Consider the following 23,826-nt stretch of genomic DNA (forward strand, 5'->3'; position numbering starts at 1 on the left):
CATTGTGCTGATGAAAAAGGGTTTTTATTAATAATTTATCGTTTTGCCAGTTTGCACGTAGTCCACGTAATTAAAAATTCCTTTCGCTTCCCCAAAAACAGTTGCAGATGCAAAAACACCTTGTTGACCGATTTTTGGACACACCATCGTTTTGGAGCCGAAGAACCAGGTTTACTGTTTTGGCTCAGGATCATGGCGATAGACCCAAGTATGATCCACAGTGATGAGCCGACGAACAAAATCCATTTTATCCTTCCCAAAACGCTCTAAATGTTGCCGAAAAAGTTGCATTTGAATGCGTTTTTTTTTCTCCTTTAGTCACTCGACGATTTTCCAATACTGTATACTGTATTTTTGAGGTGTTATTGGATTTGGACATACTTGACGTGGATCGACTTCGAGCCTCTTACGACAACGTTTCAATTCAGCAACCCATCTTTTGACTGTAATGTACATGAAAGCGAAGAGTCCTTATGTACTTTCAACATTCGTTCAAAGACTATGACAGTCAAAGTAGTTCATAGTAGTTCCCAGTAACACTGTTTTGAAATAGAAATAGAAAAACTCCCAACTCATTCTATCTTTTCAGTCCGTTCCTTAACGCAAATTTCAAAGTGTTTCTTTTTAATTTTAAAATTCTCTCTTATTCAGTTATTTAGAATATGAAACGGACTTACGCTTCATTACCTTGTATTGTCATGAAATGTTCCCTGGTTAGTTAAAAAAACACGAAACAAACCACGGACCGCAGCGGACAGCGAATATAACCTTTTGGTTGACCACACAAAAGTCATCCACTGATAATACTTTTATGATCTCCATGCTATGAGCTCTTCTGTCTCTTCCGACACAATAACACAATGGCGTTACACGAGGGCCATCGATCCGAGCGGTCCCATGCCCAGTATAAACAACTTGCGCTGGGAAAATTCAATATATCTGTCGCTGCCGGCCAAACAACTGACCAAGGGGTCCAGCGCAGCCTCAGCGCTGGCCGCCCGAAGGGATGGAAAATCTATTGGATTTTCTCGCTCTCTCTCTCTCTCTCTCTGTGTGTGTGTTGCCGCCGGCCAGAAGCCAGCACAAAAGCCACGAACAATGACACCAGCACCGAGGCCACTTCGCCGGTGACCGGAGAACAAAACGGGAAACCGTCCCACACAAAGGAACGGACACTTCGTCCTTTTTCGTCATCACAACCAGGGCAGCGAACGGGGCAACGTCGGGCTGAAATCCGATGCCTTCCGCCGCGCGGTTATCTTCGTTATCAAAATTTGAGACTTCCCAGCCCATTCGGGGCGCACGTGCTGGAAGCATAAAAAACCCCGGTGCCAGCGGCCACCGGCGCACCGACCGCAATAAATTTCGCTTCACTTGCAAACCAATTTTCACGTGACCATCCCGTGGGCTGGGGTGGCTCCATTTTCCCGCCCTGTATGCAACGCCCTTCACACACCGTGTGGCGGTGGCTTTACTTCGGACATGCTGATTCTCCTCGACGATTCGTGGTGCTTCCGCTGACCCGGGGCGGCCAAAGTGTCGGCACAATTTAGTGGGCCGTCCTTTTGCGCCCGGTCCTTGATTGAAGCGATTGGGTGTCGGTGAAAGTTCTTTCGTTTAAAAATCGTACAAAATGGAATGAATTAGGGGGAAGCAAATGTGAAAACTTCACAGGAGGACATAGGCAGTGTATCAGCAAGCGGGGTCATACTTTTGGTCCAACCCAAGAAGGACAAAAAATGCTGCAACAATCGTGCCCCGATCGGTCGCGTGTGTGTTTCGAGTTCGCCGGCGATAATTTGGGATTTTATATTGGTCCCCCGATGGTCCGACCGATTCCGATTGTTGCCGGCCGCTGCGGAGGGCCGGTGAGTGATATTGTTTTCTCACCACCCGCCACGGGCGTACCTGTTGTGGTCCGCCAGCCTTCAGGATAGAATTTCAATTTTCAAATGGCCACCAGTCGAATTCCCAAACCGCGGCCCCCGAGCAGCGACAGAGCGGCCCAACCCTTTTCCGGTCACACCGAGCGGCGATAGTGAGTGCGTGCCACGTGAGAGTAGCCAGATGCGCGGGGCTGCGACACTTCCGGCGGACCCGACCGTGGCATAAGTTATTGTTATGGCATTTATAATCTGTCCTTCAGCGTGGATTATAATTCTTTATTGCTACGCTTCGGACGGCCGTGTGTGTTGACCGTTCGGCGCGGGAAAGGATTTTCCAGATTTCCTCCCTCGGCTCGCCACGGAAGCGCACACGGGCGCACTAGGAGGTCGGCAGGGCGCGGCGATGATTATGCTGCGATAATGATGGGATTGTGTTTATTGTTTACAGTGTTTACGATTATTCATAAATATATCTCCATTTCGGGCCCGGCACGCGGCGCGTCCCTCCGGCCGGCCGTGGCGCAATCAGACGCAAACCCTCGCACTCGCGCTGGGTCCTCGGGAAATTAGGGCGCCCGGTTCAATTGAGGAAGCGTGCAACGAATTAGCTTCTCGCTGTGGTGCGTGAAAGTGAAGCGAAGCTGATTCGGAATTAACTGTGAGAGGGTGACCGTCGGATGAGGCGTTCCATGTGTTTCCGGCCCAGGGTGGGAGATAATAACTGACCTAAGACACGATTCAAATGCTAGCCGTAATCGCGAGGGGCCTCTATTTACTCAGGGCACTCCATTTTTTAAATTATTGACTGAAGTTACCTCATTTTTTTCTCATTTGTTTTAGAGTGTTGGGCATCACAGTTTACTCACTTTTGGTTATTCGATTTATGCTTCTTATTTATCCTGCTTACGTTTTGTCCGTCCGGTAGTGCCTTCAACTTCTGCTAATAGTAATACCAATAATTAATTTATTGTTACTGCTGTTGTTGTAGCTGACGCTGTTTGTGCTGTAATTTGGCCACATTCCGATGGCTGACCGTAAACAGCACCCAATTTTCACCAACAAAAAGTACGGCCACGTGTTGCGCGACGCAAACGCGAAGGGAAAACTCTCTCGCGTTTGCTGGTGTTCGGCGGGACGACGGCCCGACGTGTGTTGGTGAGGCCACTTTGCCAGTAATCGCGTGCGCGGGCGCTCGCTTGTGTTTGTGTTCCGTGGGGGGGGTTCGACCGAACATTTCCCGCCAACCCAACCACCCACTCGCCCATTGTGTTTTGTCGGTGGGTCGGTCGGGTGGCCGCTCGGTGAAAGCCACGAGCATAAAGCGGGCGCCGGGAAAACCACACCCGCTAATTTTTCTTATTGGCTGTGGGGACAAAAGCGGCGCATGGAAAAACGGGAAAAGTCACTCTCGCTCTCGCTCTCCACACGTCCCACTGTCCCGTTCTGGCCGCTGCGACTGGAGACAACAATGATGGCCGCTAGATGGTGTGGTGGGTCCGCCGGATCGGACGCCAACAATGGACGCGCTTTCTTTGCCGCGGCCGCCGCCGTCGATTGTCGGTTTTATCAATTTTTATTTCTCCACTTTTTTGATGATGCCATTTATGGGGGTAAACGAACGAAAGGAGAGAAAACAGCCAGCCGTAAAGCCACGGCGCGGAAGGTTAAACACTTATCGATTGTTTGTACAGTGTAACGGCTACGATGGGAAAGCAAAACAACGGCCGGCGTATGAATAAGGTTGGCGTAAGAAAAGCGCCGCAGAAAGCCAAAACCAGAACAAGAACATCAATCGAGAGTAGAGTTTACTTTTTGATAAACAGAGTGCCCGAGTGCTGCCTCGCGGCAACAATATTGTAGCGCACCAGCGAATGGATATAGACCAGATAGTGTGGGACGGCCAAGAGTGGAACGGTAACGAAAGGCGAGGCGCAGAAAGCACGGCGGAAGCAGCATAAACCATTATCATCGACTCCCGCACACAGGACAAGGAAAGGACACCAGGCAAGTGAAAGGCCGGAGCGCATAAATAAAGGCCAAACAAACAAACGGCCCGTGATGGCACTGGTATCCGTTTCGTTTTTCGATTGCCTACGAACGAGAAAGAATTGATTTGAGTCTCCTTGTTGCCTTGGCATGGGGCTCGCCATTTGGAGCTTTGGAGCCCGCGCGTCGACCACGTGTTCTGCGCAAGACTTTCTTGCGGGAAATCGGCATCTTTTCTCATTGAAATCGCCCACAAAGAATAGACCACCGATTTTTGTTTTTTGCTTTGTGGCCACTACCGAACTATCGACAAAAAAGAGAAGCTGGAAACAGTTTTCCCACTCCTTGAGTTTGCTTTCGCTCCTGTTTCACACTCCCGGCCCGAGAGCGCGTCTGCCAGCGTCTGTTTAGCGTATCTTCGCGCGCAACATATTTATGTTGAATGCCGAAGCGCGTACATATGGCCCCGCGCCCCCGGAAAGCATGGCCTGAGCAACAGCCTCGCCACGAGTTCTGCGAAGCAGAAGAGCAGATCGAAGGGAAACATAACTTTTATCATCACGGCTCCGGCACTGCGGCGGGCATTCTGTGCTTCTAATGTGTTTTCCTTATGCTCCGAATTGCCTGCTGCAAACAATTACGGTTTCGTTGGAGGAAAATTCTTACACAAGTGTCCACTAGGTAACAGCGGAACAGGGAATCGTCCGCTTTTTCGAATTTACAATGTCTATTTTTGGACTAGGAATTTGTTATGCATCAGAGTCAAATTTATTAGTTCAGATCGCCCCCGATATTACTATTAAATTCTGAGTTGGAATTTGGTTCAATTCGGTTATTGAATTTAGTTATCATTCAACTTAATTCCATAAAACTATTTAGAGTCTATAATGAAGCATATATATAAAAAAGAAACAGTAACTGATTTTAAATGTCCTCCATTGTAGCAAGCCCAAAATGAGAATGGGTACGGGTGTTCAAAATGCGCACCATAAAATGACTGTCCCACTGTCCACCGGACAGCTTTGCTCTTTGTGGTTGAAAGGAAAATGTTCTTTTTGTGTGTTGTTTTTGGCCTCCTGCGCGCTGCTGATGGAAAATAGAATCCTTTTCCCAGTGACAATACAAACACAAGTCAGCGAAGGACGCCTGAAGTTCCTTCGCACGCACGCGTTATCCTTTTGGTATCGTGTTATCCCGTTCTGGCAGCGCCCTCTCTTTCTTTCGCCCGTCGTTGCCTTTCGCTTTTTATATTTGTATTGAGTGCCGTCAGTGGATGTGTGTGCGTGCTCGCATTGTGAGCAGTGAGGCGCGAGAGTGAGAAGTGAGAAGCATGCGCTCTCACACCGCCCGCCCGTGGAAAGTGCCTTTTCTCACTCTCGCTCTCTCTCTCTCTCTCTCTCTCCCTCACTCGCAGCCGGGCTCGTCTTTTTCCCACTTATTTTCCCGTTCTCCACGCTGATGTCGGAAAGTCATGCTCGGCTTTCCGTGGAGTGGAAAAAGTGCGCGATCCTGCGGCTCGGAGGAACACGCGCTTCCCATTCACGCCGACAACAACCAAACACATACAGCCAGAGCACGGCCGCACACAAACACAATGCCGCTTTGTGCGGTGCTCGCCTTTTTTATCAAAATATCAACAGTGGGCCAGATTATGATAGGGGCCATTATGCGTTTGGCATCCAGCGTGAAAACATCGGAATCTCGGTCGGTCGTTGAAAACTCCGTGTTCCGGCGAGTCGTGTCGACGGGGCTGGTGTTACGAGCAGCATCAGCAGCAGCAGCCAGTGACTCAGTAGGCATCGCGTGCCATGGTTACTACAATCCGCCGGCTCGTTCGCAATAGCCCGTCAAGTGATGGCGCGTAGATGGAGAAATTTTAAGCCCGCGTCGTCAATTGGCTGGTGAAATTGTAGTGTGTGCAGAACCGAAGGACCACTTACCGAGAGCGGTTGATAAGGTGCCAGGTGCCGGGGGGTTGAGATAAGACAGCAATCTATCGTCGGTGATACGGGCATCTTTTGTCTTCGGAGGTCGTGGCGTGCGTGACGAAGAAGAATGTTCCATCACTGAGTGTTTCGAAGTGCTCGATTCGTGCAGTAATACAAAACAATCGAAAGGCGCACTTTAAAACCGGGCGATCAGCGAACAATCACGTCCAAGATGGACATGACCACGACGAAACATCACAGTCCCACCGCCCAACAGGCGTCGGCAGCGGTCGGCGAGCACATCAAGCGGCCCATGAACGCGTTCATGGTGTGGTCCCGGGGCCAGCGGCGCAAGATGGCCCAGGACAACCCGAAGATGCACAACTCGGAAATCTCCAAAAACCTGGGCGCCCAGTGGAAGCTGCTGACCGAGGGCGAGAAGCGGCCCTTCATCGACGAAGCCAAGCGGTTAAGGTAAGGCCCTAGGTCATTCTGGTGCCGTCGGGGCACCATCATCGTGATTTGGCGAAATTACCCACCCATGGCATGTCACGCTACTACGTGTTACGAGCGTGACTCACCGCCTTTCGGTGGTGCGAGCGATAAGCGATCCACCGCCGGATTTCGCACCGCACCCGGTACTCACGCCCGTTACTATCGATCACGATCATAAAAGCGCGTGTTGGGGTCACAAAACATTCAAATCATATCACACCCCCCAAACACGGGCCGCATCGTGGGCAGCCCTTTTTTAAGCCCCCTTCATGGTTCGGGCCATGATTCGGCGTTCGAAATCGATCGATTGCCAAGATTGGATTGGTGATAAACCAAATTTGGGGGACGAAGATAACTATCGCGGGTTTCTATGCTCGGCGGAATGGCCTTAGTGCCTGGAGAGCAACCGGCCTTGCTAGATGTTGGCAAGAATCCCGTTCCGGTACGGAAAATAAATCTGAAGAATAAACAATCGCGATGGACGCGATTACAAGCGATTTATTGCGTAACGCGTGGATTAGTGGAACGCAATAAAAGAGCGCCCAAGGAAGGATGTTATCGGCTGCGGGGCAAGAGTGCCTTCTAAAGGTCTAGACAAATTGATTAAATATGGTCCCAAAAAATCACGGCCCGCGATCGAAAAACAATCGATCAATAGCGGAAACGGTAGAATTTTCCGTCTGTCCGCTGTGGTTACTCCGCTTCAGAAAATAGAGGGTTCACTTAAATCGATTGTTTTGTGCCGTTTTTGTTGTCTACTTTATCAATCGGCCCGAACTAGGCCAACAGCTTGGTGTTTGACGATATTTTTAGACCCCAGAAACAGATCGCAGAGAGCTGCCGGGGACGGAACAGCTGTTTTCGCTAAACCCGCGGGTCGTTTGAAGAAAGCGTTCGTGCAAAAAGATTTTAACCGCTTCCCAAACGCGAACTCGCCGCCAACCCGAGACCCCAGATCGTGCCCGGGCCGGAAGGTTTGGTCAACCGAAACCAGATGTGTTGTGTCTTGAATGTCGCCGCGTTTATGCTTTGTTGTGCTGTGAGGCTGCAAAGTACGGTCCGGACACGGCCAGAACACGCATCAAACGGCACTCTGGGCCGGAGCGAATATGTTATGTTGCGCGGGTTTTTCTTTTTGCTTCGCTTTTGCTTCGTTTGGTTGAAAGTGAAACGCGTGATGACTCTTCCGAGCGGAAATCGCACATGTGTAAGTCATTTCGTCAGTAAGTCACACCAACACCAGCCCGGGCCAGGCCGAGCCAGCATGCGAGCAATCCCGGTCCCAAAACGGCCCTAAATGAGTGGAAACACAAAAAGCGATCCAACATAAAAAACAATGTACATTAAACGGCAGACGCACAGACGAACCACGAAAGCGGAAATACCTACTCCACGGGATGGGATTTGTGTTCTTGGTCCGTGGTCCGTGTTGTTGTTGTTTTTTTCGGGTCAATATTTACGAGTTCCTCTCTCTCTCTCTCTCTCGATTGTTTGCGCAACTTGGCAGGCAATCCTCGAGGACTTCAATTTGCATCCGACGACAACATCGGCGCGGCCGAGGGGCTTTCGGAGGCTTGCGGCAGGTTGTTGGCCCGGCCATTGCTATCGGGAAAAGTCGTCACAGTATGTCGCGGGACACTTTGGCATCTGTCGTTCAATCTGGCAGGCTGGATCCTTGACGGGCTCCGATTTTTGACAAATTTTGATATTCAATTACTTTAATTTTGTTAGTCTTCAATCGGAAGGGTCCAGATTGAAGAGGTTGTTTCGAAGTAGGACCCTCAACTGCCAACGGGAGTTGTGAGACAATTAGTTTGACTTTCAATTTAGTCTCAAGATGGTTGGTTCCAGAAAATTATTATTCACTGTGTGCAATTCGTCCGTAAATGTTTCTTAGCCGTTAAATTTACGTAATAATCTGTTTCGGAATCATCCAAAAATTAATGTAAACTATACTTTTGAATAATTTATAATTTAAAATGGCGGAATGGCATCGTGATCCTTAGAAAGATTTGTTTTCGGATCGTTATATTCACTCCTTAATATATATTTAGGCGGCTGATGATTACCCCAGCCCAGTCCCAGTAATAACTGTCGCCAACCGGTGTGAACCGTACGCTTCCCCCCCAGGGTGTCCGACCCGACCGGATGTCCAGAGAAATGAATCCTTTCCGGAAGCTCGGGAAATGGGACCTTAATTAACAGTAGCCCCAAACGACTTAATTACATCCGCCCGCTTCCGGGTTGACTGATGACCACCGGACCTCGCCGACCGAAGGTTCCGGAACTGCGATGTGCACTAATCGTTTCGTTTGTTTCGCTCGAGGAAACCGCGTTTTGAGGCGATAAATTTTACGCTGAGTCTCGCCGGAAGACAAACAGACGCGAATTAAAAGCGCAACGCTCCGTGGCTCTCGAACCTCGAATCAATGCTCGTGCGGCTGGGACCGGTTAGCGGAACGCATTGTTGCAATCAACCGGTGCAGTTGCACCGGTGGCGTGGAGTGCAGTGCGTATTCGGGCGACGAGCGAATGTCCTGTCGGCGCTAACGAATGGCGTATGTGAGAAAAAAGGGGCCGACGGTTCGGGTTAGACGTCCGGGTCCGTACCATGCCCGGGTCCTTTGTTTTGGCTCGGCTTAAATGGGGCTGTTGTGTTTAAATTTTAAGCCTATTGTTTCACCGGGGGCACGCCAACAATGGGGCCGCCAACGAGCCGCACAACGTGCACGGTGATTCACTCATTCGTGATCCATCCGAGACATCGTTCCGGGCCGAAAGGACACCTTTCAGAGATGGCTGCCACCAGGCGTAGACCTTCCCGGCCGGGTCTTACACTTACACTACACGAATTCGGGGCCCATTCGGTATCGTGGTGAAAGTGAAAACTCTGCCCGATAAAAGACACTCTCACGGGCTGCTGCAAGCAAAGCGGATTCGAGGGCACATGTTCGAAGGGGGCCACGGGGCCTAAAGCAAACATCTGCGAGGTACACAAGAAGGACCCACGGATTCGAATGAAATTTACTACTTTTCCCGTACAAGTTGTTGAGGAAGTCCTTAATCTCTGCACAGGCACAAGTGCCGATGCCAAATGCATTGCCCACATTAATGGCCGCAGACGCATACCGATGGCGACCACATGCTCGAGAGAGCGGACGGCCCGCTATCGGGGCCCGTTAAGGACACTCTCGGTGTGCTCCGCTCCGGTTACATGAAAACTAATTTCGGGCTCATGTTTTGCACCCATCAGAACGCGATGGGCCCCGCGTCTGATTGTTTGGGAGTGTTTCGTCACTTTAGCGGCGGCAGAGTTCGGTGGCAAGTTTCCCTTTTTTAACGACTTTCGGGCGCACGGAAAACACGACATTTCGTTTCATTTCGTGCATAAAGAACAGAGCTAGAACAGCGAGCGGATGTTGCTGCTGCGGCGGCGGTGATGAATGAAGTGCTTTGGTGGTTTATTTATTTTAAGGCCACGAGGGAAAATGCGGAGAAAGAATAACGGAGTGGAGAAATGCTTTCCCAGCCCCGGGCAACATATTAGCCAGCCAGCAGAGGGACAAAGCTCGGGTGGAAAAAGTAAACAGATAATTATGCTGTGTTAACATAAACCAGTAACGTTTGGAACTTTTTCCTTCGAACTGGATGCGTTCTCTTGCCGTTTTGGGTCCGGTGTGCGGTGTCGGCCAATACAAACCCATTGCTTTATCTCCCTCTGAGGTCGGGCCATGCCCAGAGTTTGGACAGATTTACGTAAACAAAGATGAGTTTAAAAATGGGTAAATTTGTCGTAGCAACGTTTGGCACGGAACTGATTTCGAGTACCGTTCAGGATCTCATAATAGCGAGTAGAATGCATATTCAATTGACAGTTATTGCCACCGATATTCCGATACAAAGTGACATGTAACAAAACACCCCAAAAAGGGATCGATTCAATTCTTCAATTCGCTGCCGAGGTATTGGTTTGACATTTTCCCACCACCCAAAAAGGTGTCCCCGTCCGCAGGCCACACAATCGAGTGATAACACGCAGAGGCAGCGCGCATAAAACCCACCGGAACATCGAACCGGAAGGTCGACAAACGGCCCCGTTTAAAAGCGGAGCGGAACGAAGCGCCCACAAAACCCGGAAGGTTATTGAAGGAAAAAGAAAGTATTGCCAACCCCCCTCCCGGGGGAGGGAGCATAAAATCCGCTTATCGGACACACGGCTGGCAGGTGGTGGTGGTGGTGGTGGTGGCCGTCGCGACAGATAGCAAGCGCAAAAAAAAAAACTGTAACAACCACAAGGGTGGCAGCGTGACAGTTCCTTCCGGGAAGCATCCGGAAGTGGCCGGAGGCTGGTGGCTTGTTTTCGTTCCATTCCATAAGTCAAACACAGAGAGAGTCAAAAGGGCAAATACTTGAAACAAAATGCGATACCCAACGGATCGTCGATATTTAGTACGAGACGTCCTTCGCCTGAAGAACATTAGGGTCCTTTTATTGTTCTTGCCTCAACAATAATGTCGAGTGTGACAAGACAGTTCGAATCGAATGCGATTGAAAGAAAAGCGCACAGGGAAATGCTGTGAAGAGGATCCTGGATTCCTGATTCGGAAGTGACCATTTCTTGAGTGGGCTTCGGTTTTGCACGCTTGAGCCACGTTCGATTCAGTCGGTTTATTATCGGATTCAACGAATCGACCGTCATCGGTTACGGATGATGTTCATTATTGGGACCATTTCTACGAAAAAACAGACTAATCATTATTACCACCTCGACCACTGAGTCTTCGTATTTAGCTAGCAGATAACATTCAACGATGAATCACACGGGCTGACTGGCGAGTTTCGTAACCGATTCGGGTTAATTGTGACTCTCGTCCCGTTGTACCGGTGACTTATTGTCCGAGGACTGCCTAATTGTTATTTGATTAAATTGATTACATTCAACTGTTAATCGTAATAGTTTTAAACATTGAATCACCGTCCATCTGCCATGGCGTTGTAACGGAATCGCATCAACTGTCCGCGTTCGAATTCTGTTCGTTCGGCAAACACTTTCCTCAAGCCTCCGGAGCTGTGGAGCTCTACTCCGCCGTTCAAGTGTTGGCACAACAAATGACACCACACCACGAGCAACAAAACGCCGCCAAAAAGGACAGGCAGGATTCGCGCCCCACGCAAGGGAACAATGGGCCCGGGAAGCGGTCGAACAAAAGTGGCATAATGAGCGAACAAATGGTACGCTCGATGAAATAATGAAAAACAGGATCAAATTAATTTTCCCATTGTCCACGAGCCCACGGGCCCGGGTGCGGCCAATCTGGCCGGCCGCCCGCGTCATAATCCTTGCTCACTTTGTAGCCGGAGCCACGAGGAGCCACGAGGAGCCACGAGGAGCGGCCCCACGATGGGGTTCCGGGGCGGACTTTCTTTTTTGTTTTCTTTCCTTCTGGCCACACTCACACTTTTCACGCCGTGCCGTGTGTGCGCGAGGCTGAGGCCGCGTATTATTTTGTTTGATTTCATTTCCCGTTCCCCGTTCCACTCCGGAACGCGATGGGCTGGGCGCAATTAATGGCGCAATTGTCACGGCGCTTTGTTCAGCGCACATGACTGGTGAGTGTTCCACAGCGGCTTCGAGGAAGCGCCCCGGTGTGGGGCGGCGCGATGTGGCCGAAAAGGAGTGAATTTATTTGATTATTTTATCGGATTACGCCGTGCGTAGTCTGGTCTGCTGGTTCCATTCATTGGGAGTCAAAAATTGACTTACCAGCTGGGCGCGAGTGACAAATCGTGACGATGGCCCTGGATGGCCCGGCACGTGGGTGAGGTTATGGCCTCTCTAATGCCGCAGCATCGTGTATGAATCATGTTGCGGGTTTAAGGTGTTTACTCTGTTTCGATCCGGCCTTGCGTTAGAGGGTGGCGCAATGTTCCGCTACGGAGTCACGGAGCGGCAATTAATGTTGCTTCAAACGCGTTAAAATATGTTTTACAACACGCCTAAAATTACCTTTATTACAATAACAAATGAAGAACTATTGGCAGATGTGTTGGGGTGTTCAATAAATTCGGAGCCTCGATAAGAAAAACACATTTTTATGTTTTAAAATACGCTTATTTAGCCTTTTACTAAATCTCTTTCAGTCATTCGACGACTTTCCAATACGATTTCCTGTATATTTTCTACGGTTTCAGATGATTCACTATAGATTCAGATCTTTCATTACAGACAGAGCTACAAACTCGAAGCTCTGAACTTATTGAACAACTCAGTATCATTCGTATTCTCAGGACTTCATAACTTAAGGATCACAAAACCTGTTTAATTATTAATATGATTATTATGATTTTACGCATCAAGCGTAATCAATTCCAAAGACCCCAGAAACATTGGGTTTCCAACAGTTTTTCTGTAAAATTGAACTATTGAACAACATTTGTCTGGTTTCGTATTCAATGTGCCTCTCGCGAATTCTTGAAATTGGCATGGGTTTTTACTCACATTCATGACATCATCATCGTCATCGGTGACATCGGCGAATCGCATCAAGGTTCCTTAAACGGAACTGCAAACCTCTTTTATCGATATGCTAATAGTGGAAGCGTAAATAATGAGACTGACTTTCGCTTCCGCTTATCTCCTTCCTCCTGTCGCCGTTTATCACTCTCCGAAAAGCCCGTTTTATCGGAGCAACAATTTGTGATAGCGAAAGCAAACATAGATTTATCGATTAAAAATCACTCGACCCGCCCGGGTCGCCCCGGCGAGTGACAAAAAGCCCGCACAGATCGGTTTGAAAATTTTTAACGGCCAAAAAAAATATTTCAATGCCACCATTTCTCAGTAACTCAACATCGTCGTTATCAATCCTACGGCACCGGCACCGGGTTATTTATTCGTTTCCTTTCCCCCGTTTCTTCAAGGGCACTCCACATGAAGGAACACCCGGACTACAAGTACCGGCCACGGAGGAAACCGAAACCGTTGGTCAAATCGCCGACACCGACCGCGGCCGGGAACGGTCTCTCGAATGGCGCCGGTTCTGCGTCGGGCAAGGACGTTTGCCTTGGGTCCGGCCAATCCCGCCAGTCGCAGTCACCGATCGGCAAGAGCTCGTTCAGCCCGACCCAGCTGACCACCCCGGTCGGTCTGCCGCCCGGTATCTTCCCCTCGTACCACTTCGCGTACGATCTGCACCAGAAGGCGTTCTGGAACCTGTACGGCCCCCATCTGCTGTCCACCGTCGTCCCGTCCGCGTACGGGGTCGGACCACCGCACACGGCCCTCCCGCTGCCCTACATCAAGCCGCCCAAGTCGTCGCCCCCGTCACCGATCGCCCCGCCGTCGCCCATACAGTCCACGGGCAACGTCATCTGACCTACGCCACTGCGCTTCAGCGCCGAGCATAACGTTTAGAGTGTAGCGATTAGGCTCCGAATTTCATCATCATAGTTTAGGTTTTATAATTATGATTTTAGTTTCGCGTGAATGTCCGCGACATAAGTTATGGAACCCACCATTAAGGGGTGGTAAATAAGGCGAAGGACCCAATCATTGTACATACCATGATCCTCTCTGCACCCCGTGCTTCATCACGTGCCATGCCGTTCTCTTCGGACTCACGCAGCTCCATTGTTGTTTATTTGTGACTCCTGATAGTAAAAAGCAAACCTCAACTTCTCTCTCTCTCTCTCTCTCACTTTCTCACTCTCTCGATGGTAGAGTTTATTTTAAACAAAACCCCTCCATCCCCCCCAGCAGCTAGCCTATCAGAGTGTGATTAGAAAAGGAAAAGAAAACGGACCGAGCGCAGTAGGCCATCAGTAAGGCACAGTGCAGTACGCAAAAAGTGCATCAGATTGTGTCGGCCGGAAAGATGGCCGCCGGAGGAAAGTCGGCCAATCGGCCCAGGAACCGGAAGATAAGCCCTCCGCACGTGGGAGAAAAAGAGACGGAGCGACGGAGAAAAAAGATCGGATCGGAATGAATGATACCAACGTAAAATGCGCGCGCTCCGGCTGGGCACGTAACCGGGCACTATGCAGCATTTTTAAAGCCGCACACGATAAGCGATTGTGTACATTGTGATAAGGGCAGATGTTAAGGAGCGTGTAAGTGAACCAAAAACACAAGACAGCACATAACAGCGGGGAACGGCATGCAACTTCGTATTTAACCGGGACGCCGGTGAGAGGTGAAAGCAAATAGACAGTGCCGGACGGCATTATCGCACCAGGGCGTTTCCCTCGGTTCCGTTCGGGAAATTATGGTTTGTAACCCCGGCAACAGATTAATCAAAATTGTTACACCCTTTTTAAAACGATAGTTTGAGGTTCCGAGGCTGCTGTCTGTCTCTCTCTGTCTCTCTGTCTCTCTCTCTAGCTTGGTATGTTGCATTTTACAGTAAGTGATCGAGTTTTGTAATCGATTAGGATTTACGTGTTAAGTCGGTTAGCAGTTTAAGTTGCTCCAGTTCTTAGTTGTGACCCAGTGAGAGAACGACGATTTGGAGGGAACGAATAAATCAATGTTTTCCTATAAGTTCTTTCTGTTTGGTTTCATTTTTATTTAATCCATGCACAGTCCGCGATCGATTCAGGGTGCCGAAAGTGGCACTAGCAAATAAATCATATCAGAATATACTACACAAACACAAGCACACCCCCTGGGTGTAAGATAACAACCGAAAAATGCTCAAGTTTGCCTCATTTTACGAACAAATCCGAAGCTTCTCTGCGCTGCAAAATATTGTTCCGGCGAGGACACCGCCTCCGTTCACCTGTAGGGCAACAGGACCCTTTCCCGTGCGCCACCACCCATTGCCAGCCGGATGGCCATCATTTGCTTTGTTAGCGGCGGGGCGAACGTGACCGGGGTGCCGAAAGAGCGGCCTCGGAGCCCGACAGAACCGTGTGACTTCCTGTGGCCATTATTGACTCGGACTGTGAGTTCGTCCCCAAAAAGGAGCCGTTCTTTTTGGAGCTGTGTGCGTGTCCCCCCCCCGGGTGGGGAAGCCGTGTAACACGTGCGAATTTAAATAAAAATCAATCGCGTCACCCGCCGGAATCGGATCGGAGCGGAAGATGGATCTCTGGATCTTGTATTAACACTCATTGTTGTCCGCCGCCCAGCCACGCTGGGTGACGTGGCTGCGTGAATTGACTGCCAATGTTCCCTGTTTTCGGCCCCATGGGGGGAGGATGAAAGAAAGGATTGGACCTCCACCATTATTGGGCCACTTCCGGTAACGGGTCGGAATGGTAACGGAAGGTTCGTAGGGCACGGCGCGTAACGATTCAGGAGGCGCTCTGGGCATTCGCGTCACGTTCCACGCCGCGATTCACAATCAACAATTGTGAGTTCCGACGCGACCGTTCTGAAGGATTCGAAAAAGGATGCGTTTGTTTTTGTAACTTATCTTTACGTAACTTATGCAACGGAACAGCGTATCATTTGCCTTGCTCATCGGAGACAATCGGAGGGTGACGCCATCAACCCGCAAGCGGTGTTAAATAAAATAAACCACTCGAAACCGAATTTGTGGAAATTAATTTCCCGAATTATGCTGTGAGCGGTAGCATACTTTTCCCTTCGCCACCGGCTATGCGCCGTCCGACGCGAAACAGAGCGCACAGTGATCGCGGTTGTTGAGTCTACAAGGACAAAATCTGAGAAAAAGAGTTTACTTTATTTAGTTTAAGTGGATAGAAAAACTTCTTCCTTTTTCTATTACGTCCTGATAAATGTCAGGCCTTTCCAAAAAGTAGTTTAAAATGATCGAGCATAAAATACCTCATCTCGTGCACTGTGCACCAAAAATTTATCTTTAGCCATCCCAAATAAGAAATTATGAGTCTCTACCACCACCCTGAAACCCGGGTTATCTCGTGTGCCTCCGTGTGGCCTCCGCCTCCAGTAATGATCCTGCGCCACCCCTCGGAGATCCCTTCTTTCTGCGGCCGGCCGGTTCACAGTTAGGGTGCCAGCAGTCACTGCACGACATCAACACCGCAACCGTTTACCGATGGAAATCAACCGAGCAAATTGTTGTTGTTCGTTCGCCAACACCCCCTGAAACCTTGCAAGGACTCGTACAAATCGCCCGAAAGTCGCGAGACATCGTCACCCTCATCGGCGGCGCATCATCGTTTTTCGGGCGTTTGTGGAACAATCAAACGGTAATCACTTCGGACCGGGCGCGCGGGCGTTCGGGTTCCGCTTCGGATTTTATAGGGGTTGAAGTTGATGAAGTTGTTAAGCGACAGAGGGGGAGTGGGAGATCGAGGGGGTGAAGAGAAAAACTCGGTCCCACACAATCACGCAAAAGTGAAACAAATGAAGTGCAACGAAAGTGAAGTGTTGCTACTCGTGGCGTTGGGAAACGCTTGTTAGACCTACGGCTTCCTGGCTCTGGGCCGAGCGGAGGAGGATGCCCAATCAAGTGTGAATGATGAATAAATCAAGAAGGAATCTAAGCGAATGATCGGGGGAAGTTTTATTAGTCGCACTTTAGAACCGTGATTCCCAAAAAGGCTTGTAGCGTACCGTTGTCTTCAGCTCCGTTTATTTGATTTTAAAATCCTTTTTGTAGTTACTTAACTGATTACAGTTTCTTTGCTCCATTCAACCTCGAACACAAAACAGCGCCTTTATTACGTTATCGAGTTACGGTCCATTTTGTTTCACCAAATCGGAATCGCAGACAGCGACTTTCGTTCGGAACTCGCTTACTTTTCGGCCCCTGGCCGTGTGATCTGGTGTCTTAAATGGTTGAATTGACTTCATCAAAGCATCTAAACAAATGGAAGAAGAAAAAAAGAGCGCTCCCGACGTCCTCCCAGGAACCAGGAACGGTGAATGGCAAGTTAGATGAAGTGAAACGATTCATCCCTGGGCTTTTTTTTGGAAACCGAATTTTCCACACTTTTCACACTTTTCGGCCGAGCTCGGCTGGGGCGGTGGACCCATTCAGCCGCGGAGCACAAACGGACAAACAAGCATTAAATCATAATAAGCTTCTTTTGTACCTAATTAAGTTTCCCAAACCGGCCGTGCCGGGCCGGGCACTCGGTGGGCGTTTGAGATTTGGTGAAAATTTCCCGTCACTTCCCGTGCTGCTTTTGGTGTTCCGTTTTTCTTTTTGTGGTTGGTTGGGAAACTCTACGAAAAGGAAAGAACTAACGGGTCGCCGCTTACGGGGGCCACCGAACGCCGAAGACAAACGGGCGGAACTGCAAAACGGAAGCGATGGCCATAAAAACGGTATCAGTGATAATGAAGCAATTTTCCCGAGTTTGCCTTTTCTTCGCCCCGGGAAGGCAAACCGGATCTTCGACCTTCGACGCCGAAGCGCGCCATTGAAAAGGGCGCGATGAACAGCAAAAAGGACGACCATGGAGCGGTTTCTGTCGGCATCGGGACCGGGGTGGGGGCCAGAAGCTGAAACGCGCCAACATCTTGTCGACGACGGAGATCACATTTTTAAGGGGACCCCCACTGAGGGACACACACCGTTTTGTTCGTTCGAAAGTTACAGCACATTCGGCCAAATGAATCGGCATGGATTGGCGGAGAATGGCCGCTGAATGGTGCTTCGTTTGGCGATGTTCGGCCTAATCTGGCCGGCAAACCGCACTCGCGGAACACTCGCGATAAGGGCCGCAAGTCAATCGAGTTAAGTTAATTTGAAAATCGAGAAAGAAAATTAATAAAGTTCGTAGCGTCTTCGTGACGCGATGAGAGATTGTCATTTAAATTGGAGGCCTTCATGAGTTGGGACCCTGGCGATCTAATAATCGAATGATGGTTTTGGAAAAAACTTTTGCACACAATTTTACTCGAATTTCCTACACGTTCCGGCGGTTATAAGAAGTCCTTCGATCGAGGGCGTCCAGGAAAAAAAAGAATTCTTACTGACCATCGCTTCCAAACCTTTCGCCGCCAGCCAGAGCGAATGGAGGCCAGCGAAAAAAAAATCGTGCATCATAAATTTATGTCCCCGACTGGTTTGGCAACAACTGCCCGGTGTCGATAGCGGGCACAGGGCTCGGGCCCCAGGAACAAAACCGCCGCACAATGGTCCGAAAAAGGGGCCCGGAAGTTGGCTGCTGGCCAGGGGCTGTGTAGTGTTTTGTGACTCTGGGGCCGCCTTGATAAGGATCGTCTTATTTCCGGTCAACCTTCTTTTTTTTGGGGGGGGGGTTGTTTTTGTTCCATCCACTTCGAGAGACTCGATCCGAGGCCGGAAATGGGTTCCGAGGCCAGGGAGTGAAATTCGATCTTCGATCCCTCCCTCTGGCTGGGTGTTGATTGAACAAAAGCGGTTTGTTGACCCCCACAGTCACCGGACTGGACGCCGTAAAAGAGGACTTCCGTGAGAGGAAGCTTAGCGGGTGTTCGGTTTATCGATGGCGCCCGATCAGCAGCATCTTAGGATGTTTCAACGTCCGAAGGATCAAGGAGGATAAAGGACTAGAATCTGGACGGATTATCTGTTAAACTAAAGGGTAAAGGATTGGAACGAAACTAACAAATAAAGATTGTGTCAAAATCATCATATGTTGGGTTTGGACTGATTCTGGAGTGACCAATAAACCTTCCCTTTCAATAAACGCGTCGCATTAATTTAATTGCCAACTCATCACATGACATCCAGCAAAAGCCCAAAATGAAGGTCAAATCAATCAGAACACACAAAACAGGGTGTCCATCCATCTTGCCAGCGTTCCAACGATATCGCCAGCACAAAGCATGATTGCACCATATTACCGTTTCAGCCCCGTTCTGAAGTCTTATCGAGTGTCGAGGGTCGGGTGTATCCGGGACCGGGCCCAACAATGCCGGGTCCGATGGAGCGAGCAAAAAGAAAACAGACAGCATAATAAATAAAGGTAAGTTGGTCGTGCATGGGAAGTAGCGGCGTGGCCATAAAAAAAGCGGCTGTTGGCCCGATAAGCTTGGCAAATAGGACAAAATCATCGATCCTTCCCCCGAGAGGGCCTTCTTTCGACAACAAAAACCCAGCGCCCAGCCGGTCTCTGGTTTATGCTGCCACATATTTGTTCTCGCCCGTTGATAACGCGCTCGTTCGTGGCCTGAAAGAACCCCATTGATCCATCGATAGGGCTGCCGGTGCGCGTTTCGATTCTACTTGACTCGATTGGCCGTCTTTTGCGACGCGCCATTCTGCTACTAATAATAATAAAACGGAATGCGCGGATTGCGTCAGCGTTGAAACTGCGATCGATCGATCGGTCCAGAGCTCCGGAACGGTTGTTCCGTCGCTCCGTTCTGTGTAATTGCACGACAATCGGCCGGGTGCGTCATTCTTTCTGGTGCGCGTTGTTTGTTTAATGGCCTGCCAACTTCCGGCAGCCCCGGAGAGGACTCGTTGAGCGAGCGAAACTTTTCGCGCGAGGAGTTTCGCGATGCCAGCCAGCTCTGGGGACTACGGAGAACTACGAGGCGTCACGCGATAAGATATTAGCACTCCTTTCCCGCCGACCCGTTTGGCGGGAAATTATTTGCAATAATTTTGCTACATGGCGCCACTCGGTGCCTTCGCCGGTGTGCCCGGAAGCTGGCGGGCGTCCGGGGGGTTCCACGGCAACGAGGAACGCGGGGGGCTTTCGCAAACTTTCCCAAACGCCGCCCTCTCGACATGATTTATCTGTGCATCCGGCGGAATCGCGCGCGCGGCAATTTGAACGAGCCGCGGCCGCATTTTTGGTGTTTGTTTCGCGCTAGAAAACTTTCCGGAACGATTGCTGCACAAACTCTTACACCGGGAACTCGAGAGCCCCGGGAAAGGGTGGTCGGTCGCGAAACAAGTGGCGTGCAAAATCGCGAGGATCGCTAATGAACGCCAGCGGAAGCGGAACGGGAACAGAGTGCCTACAAAGTGGCGTTCGTTCTGGGCCGGATTCGGTTGCCCTACGTGATAATGAGAGTTTAAACTTCTCGCGACGCGACGAGGGCGTCCACAAAGGACTTGTTTGGGAGTGGTGCGGAGCATCGGCATACGATACGATTACGGTGTTTAATAAATACTTCAGTCATGCATCCTCCCGGTTTTCGGTTCGACGGAGATTTGTTGACTGCAAACTTGCGGTGCGATAAGAGTCTAGCTTATACTCGAAAGGATAGCATTCTTAGGATACTTTCTAGGGTGTGGAAAAGAGACCCGAATTTTCAGGGCAAAGATTAAAGATTTTTCATTTTATATGTTGGGTGTTCTGAATGGTTATTGAAAAGATTGTCCCAAGGAATGATGGCCTCAGATTCTTGAACAAAAACACCTCAAAACCAGTTACTAATCGCTACATACAGCTTGGCACAATAGGGAGACATTGGCATTGGCGGTTGATAACTTAAATGTGATTCTAAGTACCTTTCCGCGGAGTGTGTGCCACGCCGAAGAAGTCTTTTTCCGATCCGCAAATGGCAGCTCAAACGGAGACGGATGATTCGTCGGTCCAACTGGATGATAGGTTCGTGGTTCCGTGGACAAGGAAAAATTTGTTAACATAAATTGGGACTGTGCAATTACGATTAAGATTGTGCAATGGTAAATACTGAAATTCGAAAAAAGTCAGATAGAGTAGTATTAAAAATCCATACCTATATTTTTCTCAATACCAATGCTTCATACATTTCATAAACTTATCAATTCATAATCCCCAAAGCCTCGCGCTCGTGAACATTGGCTCTGCCAGAGGTCCCGCCGGTGGCAGGCTGATAAGGACATTCTGGCCACCAAACCAGAGTGTGGAAAGAAAAACTCCAAACGAAGGAAAAATCGAGCCAAAGAATGGCCGTAGGTAGGAAGCTGATGAGCGCCACAGAAGCAAAAAAATACGGGAAAGGTCCTCGTGCAAGGACACTGCTTGCACACAACATTAGCCGATTTGGCCCGGGCTGGCTGACGGTGGCGACGTCGCGAGCTCCTTCCGCCTTCCGGGGGAGGAGGTGCCAATGAAAGGCTCCATTATGCTGGCCGGAGTTTCCTTTCTTCCTGTCTTTGTGTTTGCCACATAATGGCGCACCGAGGGCGCACAAAACGTTAACGATGTTATCGCGGAAATATATCTTACTTTGCACCGGGCCCGCCCGGCCACGGCCGTGCGGTTTTAATGTCGGAGCGTTTTTCGCGCTTTATGTGACCCATAAAAAGTGCTGCAAGCGGCCTCCATTTTTTCGCGCCTGTTCTTCCCTTCTGTTCTGTCCCCTGTTTTATGTAGCCCACGATCGAACACGGCACATGGCATGGCGGGTGAGTTTGTCTCATTTTCGCACTACGTGTTTCATTTCCGGTTTCGGGGAGTGGCTGTCATTTAACGACACGACAGCCGGTCTATTATTTCTGCCCGGGTCATTAATCTGCACCGCCTGTAGGAAGGTTGGTAATCTTTCTATTTTCTTATGGAAACTTTATATCATTTTTTTCAACTAGAAAGTGCTTCCATCTGTGAATTTTGAATAACGACCAAAAGTAGTCAACCCGTATCGCAATTCCGTGATTCGATTGCGTGCTTTCGAGTGATATTAAATGGCGAAAAGTCATCGAGCAGCTTTCAGCCTTATCACAGTCATCGTTACCGACCAATCAAATTTATCCGAACCCGGATAATGATACGGAAACCCGGAACGGATATCCTGCGAGCTTAATCGGGTAAAAAATTGTCCAATCTAACACGGACCGTGATTGGAAATTATGCTTTCGCCCGGTCGCGATTAAGCTTGCCAGCCCGGGCGGCCATCCGAGCGATACGAAGATCATCACCAGCCTTGGAATGAGGTTTGTGGTTTCGGTTAATAGCCGATCGTTGATTGGAATTTGCTCAAAATTGATAGGATTTTCCGTGGTGCGGGGCCACAATTATTGAAGTGTACAGAAACAGAATACGAAGCGAGTGCGCCCGTGCATAAATCATCGATCGTTACACTTCGATCGAACGCACCGTTCAATCGGAAAAAGCCTTATTTTTCCCCTCTGAAAAGGCACCGCACCGCGGGAAGGTAAGGCGATTTCGCATACCGTATGTAAACCCCGGAGCCGAGGGCGCACGTGGCGATGAAAGAAAGGATTTGCAACCGGTGCCAGTTGGGCCCGCTCTCGTTATTTGTCACAGTTTGGTGTTACAGTTTTAACTTTACATTGTGCCACACGCCAAATCCCTGTCCTCCCTGGGCGCTGTGTGGTGTGTTTTTACGCCTTCCTGGCGCCACTGAATAGGGACCGGCTGGGAATTGTGGCAAACGGAGCCAGGAGCTCTCGAGTGGCGCTGGAGCGAAAAGAAAATTTGCACACATTTCTATCGGGCATCAAAGCGTGGCCACGGCTACTGGGGACGGCGTTCGAAGCTGGGAATTGTTGGTTGGGAAAACGGAAAAGAATCGACTTATTTTTGGGCGCAGGTCTTACGTATTCTTTGGGCGCTTCGAAAGGATTCTCCGGAACATGGCTGGGTGGGTATCGGAATCGATTTCTACTTTAAGAGTATCGGGCAAACGAATGTGATTCCTTCACCGTCCTGACTATGTTTATGTATTAAATTTGAAGACCAAAATAAGAATATTCAGGCCTCAGGCCCTAGTGCTGCATCGCCGGCGCCAGGCAAAACGGGTTAAAAACAATTGCGCCACAAAGCGGCCGTTGTCGACTCGGCTCCATTCCGAGCGACGCCATGTTGGTGTCGTAAAAGGCTCAAAGCAAATTTAGTTACCCACCCAGCCAACCAACGAGGACGAAGGCGGCCCATGTTGGGGCCGTAGGCAATTTGAAGCCCACCGTTCTAAGCTCCGTCGTTTCCGGCCCGACTCGGCTCGGCTTGGGCATTTTCCATTTGTGTCGATTCTACGCTCAATTACCTCCATCACACCTTTTTAAACAGTAGAATGACTATTATAGTAATTTTCAATATGGGAAATATGATTATCATTGTTACCGGAGCGTGATCCTGGGGTCGGCCGGGCTCGGGCTATGTTTTCCGACCGGGATCTAGGACCGCTGGGTCGAGCAACAATATCACGGTGGCGGTGAAAGCAGCATCCTTGGAGAGAGAGTGAGCGTGTTTATGGAATGGCCCGAGGACGCCGTACCGTCGGTCGGTTTATTTGCATCGCAACAGTGGCCGGGACGGTGGTAGAGCAAAATTAATTTTCAATCTCGTATAATAACGTTCCGTTGCGTTCCCGGAGTTCGGTTCGGGCGTCCACCGATGATAGTTGAAAGACCTCCCCAATACGATCATGTTTGGTATTGATTATGCAAAATGCTTTGTATATAAAACAAATATTTCTTCAATAAACGTTGCTCGTTCCGATTCGGCCCGAAAACGTATCCTGCCTCCGTGGCCGCGAGGCGTTCAAGCAACAAACAATATGGAAAGCGATGGCGACGACCAGGACGATATCAAAATTAAATAAGCTCAACGAACCGAACGCGTTTCGAAATGAGTTTCCCTCTCCCGAACGCCCCGCCCCGGCATAATGGCCCCGTTCGCTATCCGATCGCTCCCCATTCGATAAAGCA

General features: G+C 49.6%; 1 protein-coding gene across 1 annotated transcript; it reads left to right on the top strand.

The window, feature by feature from the left end:
- The first annotated feature begins 6,032 nt into the window (after positions 1–6,032).
- LOC131205471 (transcription factor Sox-1b-like) lies at positions 6,033–13,670 on the top strand. The gene is made up of 2 exons (XM_058197577.1): positions 6,033–6,274; positions 13,217–13,670. Exons 1-2 carry the CDS (start codon positions 6,033–6,035, stop codon positions 13,668–13,670), a joined length of 696 nt encoding a protein of 231 aa, XP_058053560.1.
- The last annotated feature ends 10,156 nt before the right edge of the window (positions 13,671–23,826 follow it).

This window comes from Anopheles bellator, chromosome 1, assembly GCF_943735745.2.
Source record: "Anopheles bellator chromosome 1, idAnoBellAS_SP24_06.2, whole genome shotgun sequence".
Classification (NCBI taxonomy): Eukaryota; Metazoa; Arthropoda; class Insecta; order Diptera; family Culicidae; genus Anopheles; species Anopheles bellator.